Source organism: Piliocolobus tephrosceles, chromosome 1 (genome assembly GCF_002776525.5).
Source record: "Piliocolobus tephrosceles isolate RC106 chromosome 1, ASM277652v3, whole genome shotgun sequence".
NCBI lineage: Eukaryota > Metazoa > Chordata > Mammalia > Primates > Cercopithecidae > Piliocolobus > Piliocolobus tephrosceles.
The window spans coordinates 58970652-58987887 of record NC_045434.1 but is presented as its reverse complement, the minus strand read 5'-3'; the positions used below and the strand labels follow the sequence as shown (position 1 = coordinate 58987887).

Sequence of the window (17236 nt, the reverse complement as noted above, 5' to 3'; positions counted from 1 at the left end):
GCAGCCTTTGGAGTTCAACAACTGGGTATAGGCCTGCCATGCCCACTCACAAGCTCTGACTTTGGAAGAGGCCCTGAACCTGTCTGCCTCCATTTCTTCATCTGATAACAGAGATGACAATTATTAGAGAGGGGTTTCTGTGAGGAATAAATCAGATAATATATGTAGAACTTCTCATGTAGTTTTACGGGAGCTTTAGCCCGGCCTTGGACATTAGTCTGGGGGCACAACAGTCCCTTGGAGGAAGGTCAGAGGTATGGAATGATGGATCCCTGCTGGCACCCAGGGGAGTCCAAAAAACTGTCATTTTTTTCCACTGTCTCCTTTCAGCCTAGCCACCTGGGCCTGCTTTTACTGTCGCTAAGACGGAAGGACCTGAATAAGGTAGAGCAGCACCTTACTGTGGGGCCTGAGGCGATCTCTCCCTGAATCTCCCAATTTCCAAACACTTAGAACATAACACCTACATAAAGAATCTTTGAGCTAGATTATGGACCTCCCCTCTTCCCACCAACACACACAATGATGTCCTGCAGGTCAACTGACCAACTTTCCAGGTTCTCTAGGAGACTTGGTCATCCTGCCTGCAGGCACCACAAACTCAACATATCCCAGAGGGGCCTCAGCACATCCCCTTTCCCTGCATCCTCCCCAGAGCACTCACCTTCTGCGGTTCATTCATTCTTTCATATCTTTTTTTTTTTTTTCTGAGACAAGAGTCTTGCTCTGTCACCCAGGCTGGAATACAGTGGCACAATCTCGGCTCACTGCAACCTCTGCCTCCCAGGTTCAAGTGATTTTCATGCCTCAGCCTCCCAAGTAGCTGGGATAACAGGCACCTGCCACCAAGCCCAGCTAATGTTTTGTATTTTTAGTAGAGATGGGGTTTTGCCATGTTTGCCAGGCTGGTCTTGAACTCCTGAGCTCAGGTGATCCACCTGCCTCAGTCTCTCAAAGGGCACGCCTCTCACAGGCGTGAGCCACTGTGCCCAGCCTACATGTTCTTAATAAGCTCTTACCACGTGCCAGACTCTTGCTGATGGTATACCCTGATGTCAAAGCCCAAGAACTGGGTGTCAGTTGAACTTCTCTCCCTCAGCGCCCACATGCAGTCAGCATTACTACTACTCATGATCATTGTAGAAGACTATTATCACTTCCATTTTACCAATGAAGAAATGGAAACGTAGAGAGTAAGCAGTCTGCCCAGGGTCTTATAGGCAGTAAGGGAGTAAGTGAAGGAGCTGAGAGGTGAACCCAAACAATCTTGACTCCAGAGTCTCACCGGAATGACTTCTAGATATTTCTAGTTTGTCCACTTGTCCTTTCACCACTGCCCCTGTCTGTCTTTCCCTTGGTCACTACCATGCTGCCTTGGTTTAGGAGCCTCTTCACTGACTTCCCCACCTTCAGACTGCCCCCTATAACTGCTGCCAAGGTAACTTTTCAAAGACACAAACCCTATCACCACCTTGCTTTCCTGCTAAAAGCCCTCCCATGGCTCCCCGCTGTCTTAAGAATAAAGTCCAGGCCCGGCGCGGTGGCTCATGCCTGTAATCCCAGCAATTTGGGAAGCTGAGGCAGGTGGATCACGAGGTCAGGAGATCGAGACCATCCAGGCTAACATGGTGAAACCCTGTCTCTACTAAAAATACAATCAAATTATCCGGGCGTGGTGGCGGGCGCCTGTAGTCCCAGCTACTAGGGAGGCTGAGGCAGGGGAATGGCGTGAACCCGGGAGGCGGAGCTTGCAGTGAGCCGAGATAGCGCCACTGCACTCCAGCCTGGGCAACACAGCGAGCCTCCGTCTCTACATAAATAGAATAGAATAGAATAGAATAGAATAGAATAGAATAGAATAGAATAGGAGTCCAAATCCTTAGCAAGGTCCTGCCTACTTTTCAGGTAAGACCACTTCTGACTCCAGATCTTTCCCCACTACTGCCCTTCCCACCAGTCCCCCAACCAGTCCCCCAACACACACACACACACACACACACACACACACAGTTCAGCCAGCCAGACTCACTTCCATTCAAATTCTCTAGAATTTACTTGTTTCTGAAAGATTCTCCCCGGGGCCTGAAAGCTTGAAGGGATGAATAACTCCTCCCTTCTCAGGCCCAGTCGCAAGGCACACGGCTACTTGCAACAGCAGCGTGCACCCGCAATATAGCAGAAGCAGGAAAAGAGGCGGCCGGAAGACACCTACCCCGAAGATCGAGAAAGAGGCCATCCGGGTACTATGTAGCAGTTACGTCAGACTGAAACACCGCCTGTTTACAGGAGACTATAAAATCCCTGCCCCGTCCTCACTTGAGGCTGACGCCATTTTAGGCCTCAGCCCATCTTCCCCCAGGCCTCGTTAAAACAGCATGTTGCTCCACACCACCTCGTGTTATCTGTTGGCAAGCTCTCGGGATTCCAACCGATACAAGAACCTTTCAGGTTCTTTCTTAACTTTGTGCCTTTGCAGCGTGTGCTGTTCCCTCTGTCTGAAACGGCATTCCCCGCCTCTTCACCTGATTCACACTAATCTTTCAAGGCTCAACTCTGGTTCTGCCACCTCAAAAAATTTTGTTAAAAAAAAATGGAGCTGGGCGCCGTGGCTCACGTCCGTAATCGCAGCACTTTGGGAGGCCGAGGCAGGCGAATCACGAGGTCAGGAGTTTGAGACCAGCCTGGCCAATATGGTGAAACCCTGTCTCTACTAAAAATACAAAAATTAGCCAGGCGTGGTGGTGCGTGCCTGTAGTCCCAGCTACTTGGGAGGCTGAGGCAGAAGAATCGCTTGAACCCAGGAGGTGGAGGTTGCAGTGAGCTGAGATTGCACCACTGCACTCCAGTCTGGGCGACAGAGCAAGACTCTGTCTTGAAGAAGAAAAAAAAAAGAAAGGATCAGGGTGGGCACAGTGGCTTACTCCTGTAATCCCAGAACTGTGGGAGGGGAGACCAAGATAGGTGGATTGCTTGGGCTCAGGAATTTGAGACCATCCTGGACAACATGGCAAAACCAAAACCCTGTCCCTACAAAAAAATACAAAAATTAGCTGGGCGTAGTAGTGCACGCCTGTAGTCCCAGCTACTCAGGAGGCTAAGGTGGGAGGGTGGCTTGAGCCTAGGAGGTGGAGGTTGCAGTGAGTTGAGATCAGGCCACTGCACTCCATCCTGGGTGACAGAGCCAGACCCTTTCTCAAAAACAAAAAAACAACAACAACAAAAAAAAAAAAAAAAAAAAAAAAAACAAAAAACAAAAAAAACCGGAGGATCAATGACTGGTTAGGTGAATAATCTCACAATAACATCATCATACGTTATATATGTGTGAAGTCTTTTTTTTTTTTTTTTTTTTTTTAAATCCCCCTCACATTGACTATATATTTGATCTTCCCAACACCTTATGAGGCAGGGAAGATAATTATCCCCCCCTTGAAGATGGAGAAACTGAGGTGCAGAGAGGCAAATGATACAGTAGTCAAGATCAGAGCCAGGACTTGAAGCCACATTTTTTGTCACACAGGCCAGTGCTCTTCTTGCAGGATTGCAAAAAGCAAAATCTACTCATCTGCCTTATAACTGGGAGAGTGGGGGACTTGACCTCTGTCCCCTGCCCTGTTATGCCCAGGCAAAGGAGAATAATGGAGCTGAAAGTGGAAGCTAATGGTCTGGTTCTCCCAGCCACAAGGGCTGCCCACTTCTCAGAGAGTGTAGGGAAAATTGCCTGCATTGCCCAAAAGCTCTATGTCTAGTCTGAAAGCAAGACCTTTAGAAGCCCCAAGAACTCAGAATATGTGATTCACGATTTAAAAAAAAAAAAAAAAGTAAACTTAATTAACAACCTTAAAAGTGTGAAGAAGTCCAGTGAAAGGCTAATTTTTTTCCCTATGTAGTCCTCTTGAGACTGTGGACGAAATGTCAAATTCTTCTCACTCCTCCTCCCTTAATTTTGGATGTCCCTGCTGCGCTGGTGCCCTAGGCAAATGTTTAGTCTGCCCTGCGGGTGCGGAGCGAGCACAGGCTTGCCTGGCCTCTGGTCTTCCCACATTGGCTTCTAGGGGCACACTGGGTTGCCTGGCCCTGTCCAGGGGTGAGGCTGGATGGGAGAGGAGAGGGCTGGGGCCAGACGCCCAGCACTCATTGGGAAGTGGGGGTGGAAGCTGAGAGAGTGCAGGGAGGCAGGTTCTGCCACTGGGGCCGATTGAGCAGCTGAGGATTGCCAGAGACCAGACACAGAGGCAGAAGGGTAGAGGGCACCCAGGAAAGGAGTAGGAGAGGAAAGCCCTCACCACAGGTGGGTGTGGCACAGCTGCCAGCCAGGACTCCCACAGCTGGCCCTCTGCGTAAGGTGGAATGGGGCCTAAATATCAGACACGGGAAGGAAAGTCACCTTTTCCCACCTCATTTATCCTTCCACCCAAGGAGAAGTCAGAAGTTGTCTGACTTCCACATCCACAGACTGAACAGTGTCAAAGGCTGAGAATATGAGAGGCCTTAGTCCGGACACACTGCATGCCCACTATAACTCAGTTTCCCCCACTAGCTAACTGCTGTGCCCCAATCCTGCCCCCCAACTTTGACTTCTCCCAAAATATCTGTTCACTTTCCCATCGGATGAAGTTGTACCTGATAATTAAGTTAGGTTCATCAAGCATGTATGAGGCACCTACTGTGTTCCAGGCCTCGGGCTGTGCACTATGTGGATGAAGCCCAGCGGCTCCCGCTGGGCTGGGTTACATCACCCTGGAGCACCTGCTCCCGCTTCCACCCTCAGGCTGGGTCTGGCTTCCACCCTCAGGCTGGGTCTGGCTTCCACGATGCCCCTGCTGGACAAGAAGGGAACTACAGGGCTCCTTGGAGAGAGGGATCTATTATGGGTGGCCTGTGAGTCCCTGAGGGCAGTCCCACCCCCAAGTAGACAAAATGAGTATCTGAGCCTAGCTTCCTTCCCACCCACAACAGAGCCCAGGGCAAGAGCAGGCTAGGTAGAGGAGACAGCCCTTTCCTGATGCTTATTTTGGGCATCAGTCTCCACCCCTAACCCCAGGCTCCAATGGCAGAACGCCAGTCGCCCCAGGACCGCTGCCCTGGTGGCCTCACCTAGGGAGGTCCCATTCCCACAGTCCCCCAGTGGGGCCTGGGAGCCCTCCTTTCCTGAAATATGCATAGGAGTGTACACATCCACACACTGATGACAACAGAAAACCCCGGAGAAACCAAAGCCAGGAGTGGCATGCTGTCTGGAACGTGGTCTGGGAGAGGGGGGCCTGCAGAGGAAAGGGAAAGCTGAGGCAGGGGGCCCTGGGCTGTGACTCAGGCCCCAGGAAGCTGGTGACTCCCAGACCGGCCCTCTAATGACTCACAGCGACTGCAGGCTCGGCAGCTCCCACAGTGCCTCTGCGGGGATTCCTCCCAGCTGGTTGTTCTGCAGCATCCTACGGGGAAAGAGAAAGGGCTTTAAGGACCCACATGGCATGCAGAACTGGCTTCGGGGTGCTGACTCCTCCCTTGAACCCCCAGCCCCAAGCCAGACCTCTCCTTCTCACCCCAGCCTCAGAGCACCAGAGAGAGTCTGCTCCAGCTCCCCTGCCTTGTTAGTGCAGATTCAGAGGCTGCTGAGGTCCCTGGGGGGTTGTACATGGGGCAGAGAGGCCCGGTGTCCAGGGAGAACATCTCAGAAGGGACCCTAGGATGAGGCAGGGGTGAAGAAGACCATGGAGAGGAAGGAGAGAAGGCATTCTGAAGTCAGAGTACTTGGGATTCTGTTAAAGTTTGGTCAGTAAGGATGTGGGAAAATGTAGGTTGTCAGTTTCCCTGTCTATTCATCTGAAAGGCTAAAGGTTTCTTTGTGGAAGAGGAGGATGTGGATGAGGGTAAGGCTGCCCTTAGGGTGTCAGGGCCCCATGCAAATATAGTTTTTTGAGCCTTTGTCTATAGGAACAATTCAAAGTACCCCAGATGAGTGTATCTGCACTATTCTCATGGCCCAGTCTCACCTAATCCCCCAAAGAAGTGCTATGCCAGCCAGTGAAAATGATCTCCTCACTAGCTGCCCTGTGGGAACCAGGACCCAAGCCCCAAAACCCCACAATGACCCTCCAGGTCTTTATATCCAGAAATGGGGAGAGCACACAGCGAGTTCATGGAAGAGCTGGGGAAGCAGGAAAGGAGAAAGTTGCTGACTGCCCTGGGCACAGTGAGTAAGCCCTACCCTAGGAGACTCAACCACCCCTTTATGGTGTATCCACCCATCTTTCAGAGGGGGAAGCCTTGGTCCACAATCATTCAGGTAATTCCAGGCTTCACATTCAGGTAATTCCATGCTTCTGAAAGAGTAGCCCATTTTCTGGTCCTTCAGTTTAATAATAGCAATGGCTAATGTGCCAAGTCCTGCTCTTAGAACTTGTATTAATTCAATACTTACCCTTGTTACAACTCCAACAGATAGGAATTATTATCATCCTCATGCTGAGGGTGCATATAACTGATAAGTGACAGAGCTGGGCTTTGAACCCAGAGGGTTTGGGTCCAGAGTCTAGACACTTAACCATTACACCACAGCATCTATCATAGTAGTGGGATACAGCAACAGCTAGAAAATGCTGAACAGTAAGATGATGAGCCTAAGTCATTATCCATGCCTCCTATGCGATGTCCTGGTCAGAGTCACATGTCATCTCTCTTAAACTCCTCTTATGGGTATGTGAAAATCTCAAATATGAACCCAGTCTCAGCATCACAAGAACAAAAGAATGCTGAGCTCACTGTGGGAATGGGTGGGGATAGGAGGAGCCCTTCACAAAGGCAAGGCTACAGAAGGGACAACAAAGAACAAAGACAGACCTTGCGGACCCCTGAGATTGGGTTCCTCCTTGCCACCCCAAAGGGTGGGGAAGGGGCAAGGGCCACACAGGGGAAGGGTCTGGCTGCAGGAAGGGGCAGAGCCCAGGGCTGTGAGCAGCTGGAGGGCTCAGCCCCTTTCCATGCAAACTCTGTGTTCCTGAAGGTCTGCTGGCCTCCAGTGGCCCCTTCAATCCAGGCTCCACCAAGTGCCAGAGGGGCCTTTCCAGTTACAGAGTTTTGCTTCAGGGTTGGAATTCAAACCTGTGTCTCTTGGGCTTCCTTAAAGTGTTGTTGTCACAGGTGCAGACTCTGAAGTCAGACAGCCCTGATCCACATCCTAATTCTGTTGCTTCCAGCTGTGTGATAGTGTGCAAGCTACTTAAGCATCATGGGCCTTAGTTTTCTCATCTATAAGTTGGGGATGATACTGACCTCATGCACTGATTGTGTAGATCAAATAAAATCACCCCTGTAAAGCACTCAATGGCAGTGTCTCACACAGAGGACAAGTTCAATAGCACATTCACTGATACTATCAATTATCATGATTAGTATCTGGTCTCAGTGTTACCACTTACTGCATGACTTGAGTAAGTCACTTCCTCTCTACTCTCTGGACCTTGATTCCTTCATCTTTCAAAGGAATAGGCTGCCAGAAGGTGCATAAAGCCTCACTTTATGGATGGTGACATTCCATCCAGGACATTTCCTGCCCTCTGCCCTGCTTAGCGTTTCTACCCTCCCAGCCATCCTGACTTCTTTCATCTAAAGGATGGGCCTTCACTTCCCATCTCAGGGGCCTACCTTGATTCTCATGCAGAAGCCTGAGGGTGCTTGGAGCAAGAATACAAGAGAAATGATGGCTGAGAAAGCAGGGGGTCACAGGCTGCTCATGCCTCTTCACAGGCCCCACCCCTCCAGGGGCCCAGGAGGCTACATCTGGTCACTGCACAGGTGAGCCTGAGCTCCAAGAGGCCCCTCAATGCATCTCTACCTACATCACCTCCTAAGATTCCTCCATCCTTTCCTTTGTCAAATCCCAGAGAGAGATCTAGAAAGAGCTTTAAGGTTTCTGAATTGTACCTCCTACCAATGCAGACACCGCAACATCTTCTCAGGGCACTTAATTTTCCTTCTAGTGCCAGGGAACTCATTGTCTCCCCCAGACAACTCATCCCATGCCAGACAGTCTGATCATCAGAAAGTCCTTTTATTCATGGAATCAACACCCATCAAGCTGGAGGTCAGCATGGCAGTCGGCTTTGGCCCTGACCCATTTCCCTTGATGTTCCTGGTCTCACTTGCCAGCCATCATTCTTTTATTGAACTACAGCTGGGTTATAAAGCTTGGAAGGAAACAGCCCTTTGTTTTCCAAGATGAGGAGGTGAAGGCTCAGAGAGGGAAAGTAACTTGCCCTAAGTTACAAAGCAAATTAATGGCAGAATCAGGACTAGGATTCAAGTCCTGTCTCTCAGGCCAATGCTTGTATGACGACATTTTCCTACTTCTCTTTCTAGCCCTGGTTCTATATGGAGAGGCAGTCTATCTAATCCAGTGATTCTTAGCCCTGGTTGTACATCAGAATCAACAGACAAGGTTTTAACATTTTTTTTTTTGTAGAGATGAGTTCTTGATTTGTTGCTCAGGCTAGTCTCAAACTCCTGGGTTCAAGCGATCCTCCTGCCTCAGCCCTCCAAAGCACTGGGATTACAGGCGTGAGCCACTGCACCTGACCTCTGGGATGATTTTTAAAATCCCAATGCCCAGGTCACACTGAAGCCCAGTTAAATCTCTGGGGCAAAGTCTCTGGGGAAGGAATATGAGGCATCACTAGTTTTGCAAGCTCCCAGCTGACTCTAACATGCAGCCAGTAGAAGTCTAGTCCTCAGCACTCCTCCCCTCCTCACATATGTGAAGCATCTCTCTGGCCAGAGAGGCATTTGGGGGCAGGAACCATGAGTGTCATGTCCAAAAGGTGTAAAAGAGGTGATCCACCAGTGGTTTCCAAAGGCTTCTTGAGTTCTGTAGAAGTGCTTGGGGGTTATAGGACGGGTAGGTAAGATACAGCCTGGAGTGTACCACCCTCTTCACTCACTTTAACCAGAGACCTCCTTCATCTGTTTTATGTATTGAGACTTCGACACAAAACGCTTTTTTTTTTTTTTTTGGAGACGGAGTTTTGCTCTTGTTGCCCAGGCTGGAGTGCAATGGCGCAACTCTCAGGAAGGTTGCTCACTGTAACCTCCACCTCCCGGGCTCAAGTGATTCTCCTGCCTCAGCCTCCTAAGTAGCTGGAATTACAGGCATGTGCCACCACGCCCTGCTAATTTTGTATTTCTAGTAGAGATGCAGTTTCACCATGTTGGTCAGACTGGTCTTGAACTTCTGACCCCAGGTTATCCACCTGCCTTGACCTCCCAAAGTGCTGGGATTACAAGCATGAGCCACTGCGCCCAGCCCACAAAATGCTTTTGATTTTAAGTTTCCTTTAAAAAAAAAAAATGTATCATGTAAAGGGGTAACGTGTTGATGTTGTAACAAGGTCCAAGGGAGGCACATCTCACTCGTGAGGGTGAACACTGATCATCACGTGTATGAAATACAAAGAATCTGTTTTAAGTTTCCACAGCTAAAAATGTTGGAAATTTTATTCTGACTCCTCCACTTTAAAAGGTGAGGAAACGGAGGCTCAGAGAGAGGAAATCTGAAATCCTCCTTAACACCTGTTCTGGGGTCTGATGAGGCTCTGAGTCTGACCTCAAGGCTTGTGACTGCACATGAGATCCACTTCCTGTCCTCCAGTCCCTTGAAAGACTGCCTCATGTACAGGGGTGACTCAGAGGGGGCAGCCTTCTCCCCCAAGCCAGGTTGGTGAGGCTCAGACAGAGCCCAGCACTCCCAAATGACCAGCATGTCCCTTCATGGGTCAGCTCAATTCAGTTCATCAACACTAATGGAGCCCAGACTCAGCCAGGCATGGTCACCGCCTAGCCAGGCGGAGAGTAAACACAGTTATTGTCAACTGAAGACGGCTCCATACAGGGTGAAAAGGGCTACACTAGAGGTCAGTTCAGGGAGATTTCCTCCAGGATGGGTCCCAGAGATGCTAACTCCCAACCACTCCTCTATGGCCTGGAGCCAGGGTTTCATGTGGGATGAACCCCAGCTCAGGAAGCAGGAGCTGCCTTCTAAGAGCCTTCATCTTTATCAAGATGGCATGGGCTAAAAATCCACAGTCACAGACTTAGAGGGATTTGGGGCTCAATCCAGGAGCAAGGCACCTGGGAAAATCTCCTGCCCAGTCTCTTGAGGGCAGGACGGGAGGCAGGTCCTCAGACTGTTACCCCAGTTTCCCAGATCTGGGCCTGGTGAGAAGCAACTGAGGCCCAGCAGGAATCTTTCTAGGTGCCAGACCATCTTATGTCAGGCCAATCTGGCATAAGGAGGGAGGAGCTTGTCTTCAAAGGTGGGAAGATGACCAAGCCTCAGGCCTCACCCAGCTCCCTGGGAGGGCAGCTCTGGGGAAAGAAACCTGTGATGGAGACAAGACAGGAAACCTTTGAGATAAAGACTGGAGAAGTCTGACACACACATGCACACACACATCCCCACACCCTTAGGCCGCAGGTCAAGATGCAGGAGCTCTGGCCAAAGCTGCCCCTATGTAAAAACAGGTAGGACAGGAGCCCCCAGAGGCTCAGGCATTTTCCCACATGCCTAGGGCAGAGGGAACTGTGGCTTCCCTTAGCACAGCTCCAGTGCTGAGCCAGGATGGTGAGACTAGTAATGGTTAAGACTAGCGTCTGGATCTTGCCAGCTCTACAGGACAGAGAGAGCAGTGTGAGACTGAAAATTCCCTGCAGGGGCTGACTCTCTTGATCTGAGCCTGGCCAGAGCCTATGGGCTGAAGACTTAGAGAGCTCGCAGAGGAAGAAGAAGATCTTAAGAGTAATATTTCCAGGTCAGGCAGGGATGGGTGGGGGTGGGGGGGCTGTGGGAAAGACATGAGAGAGGGCTTCTGTCACAGTCATTTAAGAAAGGATCAGAGAGGGAATCTTCTTTATTTAATCCTTTGCCTCGGGAGAGAAGGACCAAGGCAAAGTGTCCCACAGGGAGAGCCCAGCCTCTGAAATAAGAAGAGGCCACTCAGATAAGGGTCCCAGGCCCAGAGAAGACTGGGGAGCAGTTAAGGTGACCGTCTCCTGGTACAAAAAGTAGGTTATCATTATCACGGTGCCACTGCTCTATTTTTCTTGCAGCTCTGAAAAGAAAACAGTGGAAGGAACTACAAGGGAAATTGACATCAGACATCAGAGAGTAATTCATGCCTAGGATGCAGGTGGAATCTTCTGCTTTGAAGCATGTAAGAGGATAATTCCCCAAGACCACCCAACCCATCCCTAAGGTAGAGAGGTTCTGTAGGCCAAGGACTGACACAAAGGCTTTGGGGGACCAGGTGATCTTTGAGGATGGGGCAAAATGAGGCTCAATGGCAAAGTGGGGAGTGGACAGCCTGGCTGTCCTCAGCTCCCACTCAATTCCTGCCTACAACCTCCCCCTGCTGCCCTACTCACTGAGCCAAGGGTGCCATTTGCAGAAAGGGGGGCGGGAGGCCTGTGGTTTCTCTGAAGCTTTGATTTATTGCCTAATGCAGGCAAAGAAGAAAGAGGAGGCTCATCTCTAAGCCGGAGTCTTAAGAATGGGACATGAGTCTCACATCTTCTGAAGGCCCAGTAAACAGAGCCCTGCTCTCTAATCCAGACTGCAGGTCTGAGCCTGTCACTGGGCACAGACACACCACCAAGTAGGCCGCCTGCACTGTGTGTCTGTTTCAGAACGCCTCCCCTGCTCCCCAGGGCAGAGATGTTTATGGGGAGAGAGACACAGAGAGGAGACAGGAAGAAGCAGAACTGAGAGGCAGGGAATAGTGGGGCAGGGAGAGGGACAGCAAGGCCTGAGACAGAGAAGGAGAAGGGGGAGACAAGGAGACTGAGGCTGGTGACAACAGGAGAGACCCAAGGACAGAGCAGAGATTAAGGGAAGGATAGAGACCAGAGAGCCTTGGGAGTCAGAGATTCACAGACAGAGGGGCCAGAGACCAACAACACAGGAAAGGAGAAAGTGCTTAGATGTGGAGTGTTGACCTTGACCAGCTAGAAGCCTGGAGCTCATGGGCCAGGCGGGGTAGGACCAGCACTAACCCATCAGCATCTCTGAGTGCATTTTTAAAAGATATCCCTTTCGGGGTGAATACAGCCCCAAGCCAGGGCAAGGACTGGGATTCAGCCCCTTCTCACTTCCTTAACCGGATGGTCTGGTGCAATGAACAACCTGCTCAACTGTACAAAGGAGATCTGCAAGTCAAGTCAGGGGTAAGGGAGTAGCAGAGTTGGGAATGACTCACCACTTTAGAGAAGCCCCAAATGCTCATTCTATTGCTCCAATATCATTCCCAATATCCTCCTTTTCTTCCCAAACCAGACCCTGTGGCAACGCGCCCTCCCTGGGAACCTCTCCTGTCTACCTTCAGTCCCTATGTATCTGCTTCCTCCCAATTCCTCTTATCCTCACTCATCATAAGAATATGAGGAGGCTTGGGGAGGACAGTCTTAGTTGGAACAAAGAGAGTCATGAGTTGGGATGGGAGGAGATTATGTCTCAGCCTTCCTTTCCCTGAAATGGGCAATCAGTTTGATGGCAAGTGGAAGCCAGGTGAAATAACAAAAGGTCCTCTCCAACTCTCACTTACCTTTTGCTTCAAAGGGAATAGGCAAAGGAGGAGCAGGGAGGGAGCAACCTGAAGACTGGAGGAGGGAATATGTTTACAGCCAGAATGGAAACTCAGTGCTACAGCCACAGAGACTAAGGTTGGGTTGCAAGGAGAAGAAGAGCCAAAGAAAAGCCACCTGAATTTCCCCTCTCCAGAAACAGTCTTATCCCTTTCTTGGGCTAGAGGTCATGGGGAGAGACCTGTGGGTCTGTAACTGAACTCAGCCCCCACAAAGACCTATGTCGATGGTCATTATACATTTTGTTTTTTTTTAATGTTTCACTTCCTTTTAGTGTGGCTGAATGTAGCAGGTACAGTTAAATGTTTGTTGACAAATCATAAAGTTTGTTACAGACAAGGTGAAGCAAAGAAATGGAAATAACAATTGAAACTGAAAGTGAAGATAAGGAAATAATAAGCAAGGCAGTGTTAAATCAAGACCTGGGTTCTGAAACTTTGATTTGCTCACAATTCTCAGTGCTGCAGCTTTATGTAAAATTAGGTGTACCTATACTTACAGGATTTTCAGGCTGTAGAGACCAGAGAATGCTTGTCCTGGGATGTGTGAGAGATGGTTCCCAGAGAGACGCCTGGAAATCAGAGACAATGGTCAACGATGTTGGCAGGTAACCCAAGGAGATGGTGACATCCATAAGTCAGTGTCTTGGGATAGGGGAAGGGAGGGCGGTGGTAAGAACTACCATTTATTGAGATCTACAATGTGTTTAATACTTCACATGCATTGCCTCAGTTCTCACAATAATCCTGTAAAGTGCCTATTATTTTCCCCAAATTTCAGATGAGCAAACTGAGGCTAGGAGAAGTCAACCACATCCCCTAGGGGTCACAGAACCAGTCCATGGCAGAGCCTGGTGTTCTCACCCACACCTCACTAACTTCAAGGCTCACGGCCACAGTTTCCCCTCATCCTGTTCTGTACTAACCTGGATTACCCACCACCTGCTCTCAACTGTTGGACTGCATCATACGGTGTCATCAGTGGAGGGATGAGTACCAGGGGGTGTGTCTGTGTCTCTCCAGGCCCTAAACTACACAGCTAACCCTCGCTAATCCAGGAGGGTTAGGAAACGGGGTGTTGTAATTCATCTAAGATTCTGGTCTAATTAAGCATTTCCACGTTTGTCAGGGGCAATCACCAGTTCTAAAAGGAGCAAATGCAATGAAATACACTCAATGCTGAAACCTGACTGAGCAGAGTTTAATTGTGGATGAAGGCACTGCCTGATCTCCAAAGTCCCCAGGGATGTTATTATGTGCATCAGTTGCTACCAAGAGGCTTGTAGATGTGGAGACTATGCTGGCATACCTCAGAAGCTATTTTTAAAACATAATAATAAAAGTCTCTTTATTTGACATTTATTGTTTAAAAAAAAAAAACTGTGTGGAAAGGCATCGTGACATCTGAGGTCTCCTAGCTTGGGTTCTGTAGGTGGGTATTTACCGTGGAAAGGTCGTTTAGGTGGAGCCTCTAAAATGGGTCCTGACCTCCCATGACCTGAGAGGTCTGCCTGAACTCCTTGGCCTTTGCTCTTGCTTTGCATTCCTACCTAAGCTAGGTCATCTCCCCCTCAAAAGGCCCCTCCACTGCCTCTTACCCTGTCCATGTCCTTCGAAAACTGGTTTAATCTTCCTCCTCCAGGAAGGCTTTCCTGCCCACTGGCCAGGCCGACCCTGACCACTTCCTTACACAGAATGCCCTGGATGCCTGAGCCAACAGCTGCCACATTCCCCTGCTAACTTGCTGGCCACACCACTCTTCAGCCTCACCTGGACCTGGGGGTGGCAGGAAGGCTTCTATCTTGTTTTCTCCCAGAGCACCTTGAGCTTGCCTGTCTACCAGAGGGGGTTCAACAGGTACTTGGTCTGGAGACCAAGCCATGGCCCTAGGGATCAAAACTCCAACAGGGGCAGGTTGGTTGCATCCTTGGGGAGCACTGTGTAGGGTCAAGGTGGGGAGGTCTGTTAGGAGAGTAGTGGGGCCAGGGTAGAGGTGAAATTGTGAATGCTTTCAGGGCCAGGAACTCACAATTTGTGAAGTTTCTTTATTTATTTATTTATTTTTGTTTAAATTCTAAAAGAGTTAGACAAATTCTGAAAGGGCTGTAATACTCAGTTTGAGAAGTTTAAGCAAAATTTCTAGAGCCCCAGGGATCTATGTGGTGTGAAAATAAGAATAAACAGGGCTGGGAGGCGTTGGAAATATAGAGCTAGGATGAAAGGAAGGATTGGGACAGAATGACCGGGCTTCCCAGAGCAGGCAGTCAGTCACTCTAACCCAGGAGGTTTACTTATGAGCCCCCCTCACATATAAGGCCAGATTTAAGAATCTCAACCTGAGAGTGACCACTGTGGGCAAGGATTCACCAGGGAGGACTTTGTTGAGGAAATGGACCTTTACTGTAAGGGAGGGTCTAAGAAGTGGATCCTTTAGGCCATGGGGAACTACAGAAGGCTTTTGAGCTGGTGAGATGTATCCTGAAGGTGTGCAGAGTAATTTAGAATGGAACGAGGGCATCTGTCTGTTTGGAGGCTGGTTCAACCCTGAGATGTGAGGGGACATCTGGGGTAGTAGCAGTGGGACCAGAGAAACGGGGTGGAGGTGAGAGACATCCCAGAGAAGAACCACCAGGCCTTGGGGAGGGGATGGTGGCTGGACACAGGGGATGACAGCAGGTCAAAGATGACTCCCAGGGAGAAGTGTGACTATTCACATTAGGAGGGAATGCTGCAAAGAGGAACTGGTTTCAAAGAGGAATGAAAGCTAGATCCTAGACTTCCCATGCCATGTGGCCCAGCATGTCAATTCACACCTGGGGCAGGTGTCAGCTAAAGAACAGCCTGCTGTCAAGAACAGTCTTAGCTTCCCAAGCCCCTTTCTCTTCTCGCCACCCCACCTCCTGGGGAGCCCTGGTTCCAGAGATGTTAGACACAGCCCACGCTTGCCTCCCACCCTGCAAAGCGTCTACTCACAGCTCCTCCAAGAAGCGCAGGTGGTGGAAGAGGCCAGGCTGAAGCTCTGTGAGGTTATTCATACTGAGGTCCCTGGTGGAGAGAAAATGGGAAAAGGAGCTGTGAACTCCCCACTTGGGCCATCTGGCACTGTCCAGGTGCCAAACCCCCTTGAAGGACCTCTGAGATTCCCACACTACCCCCCACCAGGCCATTCTAACTCCAAAGCCAGTCTGGCAACAGCAGCTGCATTCTCTCTAAGAGCAAGAACTAAGCTGGGAGTCAGGCCTCCTGAGCCATTTGAGGATTCTCTCTATATGGTCTCCCACTTTCCCCTCTGCCTTTCACCGTTCCTTTGTGAGACTCCCCTGGGACTGGCTGTGATTGGGATTATGCAGGAAACTGGCCTCCCTACAAAGGGAGGAACCAGAGTAAAATTCATAGAATTTCAGAGCAGGAAGGGAGGGATCGCCAAATACAAATAATATCTCATCCACTATTTTTACCAGTGGGGAAACTGAGGCCCAGAGATCACTGCCATTCCAATCTATGGAGCAGGCTCATTCAGTATTCATGAACTGGTAAGATGGTCCCTGGGCTCCCCATGGGGGACCATCCTCTGACTCAGTCCCAGAGCTAGTGGCATTTCACTGCCCTTTGAGGTGCCTACCAGGCTCTACCTGTTTGCTTCCCTTAGTCCAGGGGTCCCCAACTCCGGGGCAGTTGACCGGAACCAGGCTTTGGTCTGTTAGGAACCAGGTGGAACATAGAGAGGGAGGTGAGCTGAGCGGGCGGGGAGCATTCCCACCTGAGCTCCGCCTCCTGTCAGATCAGCCAAGGCAGCATAAGATTCCCATAGGAGCGCAAACCCTACTGTGAACTGCGCATGCGAGGGGTCTAAGTTGTACGCTCCTTATGAGACTCTAACTAATGCCTGATGATCTGAGGTGGAACAGTTTCACCCCAAAACCATCCCCCACACTCCACCCCCATCTGTGGAAAAATTGTCTTCCATGAAACTGGTCCCTGGTGCCAAATAGGTTAGGGACCACTGCCTTAGTCCACCTGGAAGACTTGACCCTTGACACATCACAGAATTGGCACACCACTAGATTCCCAAGGGGTGTAAGCATCCCAGTCCCTCTGCGGATCCATAGCCTCGATCATCTTAAGCCCATATTATCTGACAGACCCTGTGGGGGGTTTCAGTGTCACTGTCCTCTTAGAGGCCCTGAACACAAAATAATCACAATAATTACCTTGGCATTTACTAGGGGCCTACTCTGTGTCAGACACCAGCTAACCTTTATCCAAACAACCTCCCTCCATTCTCATAATAACCCCAAATTAGCTTCCATCATTATCTCCATTTTACACTCAAGAAAACAAAGAGAAAGGAGCACTGAGCTTTGAAGTCAAAAGGCCCTGAGGTCACATCTCTCCTCTGCAGTTATCTGTCAGACCTTAGGCCCTTGACCGCTGGGCCCCTAGTTGACCTCATCTATAAAAATAGGACAGCACCAAGCTGGTAGGGTGCTTGTAAAGATTAAGTGAGCTAATGTTTACAGACTGCCTAATAAGTAGTACGGACACGGTACATATTTGCTTTTCCCCTCCTACCTTTCCCTCAGTGTCCTGTGGGCAAGTGTCCCAGC

General features: G+C 49.9%; 1 protein-coding gene and 1 non-coding gene across 3 annotated transcripts in view; both read right to left on the bottom strand.

The window, feature by feature from the left end:
* LGR6 (leucine rich repeat containing G protein-coupled receptor 6) overlaps positions 1 to 17236 on the bottom strand; it is a 122494-nt gene that overhangs the window by 76056 nt on the left and 29202 nt on the right. For both annotated transcript variants that reach the window (XM_023186849.2, XM_023186850.2), the window contains 3 exons: positions 15603 to 15674; positions 13130 to 13201; positions 5361 to 5432 (listed from right to left, as the gene is read on the bottom strand). In XM_023186849.2, the coding sequence (XP_023042617.1) occupies positions 5361 to 5432; positions 13130 to 13201; positions 15603 to 15674 (216 nt within the window). The remainder of the gene's footprint in view (positions 1 to 5360; positions 5433 to 13129; positions 13202 to 15602; positions 15675 to 17236) is intronic.
* On the bottom strand, positions 9346 to 9451 carry LOC111522846. Its single transcript, XR_002725356.1, has one exon. It is a non-coding gene; the product is annotated as a small nucleolar RNA U13 (small nucleolar RNA).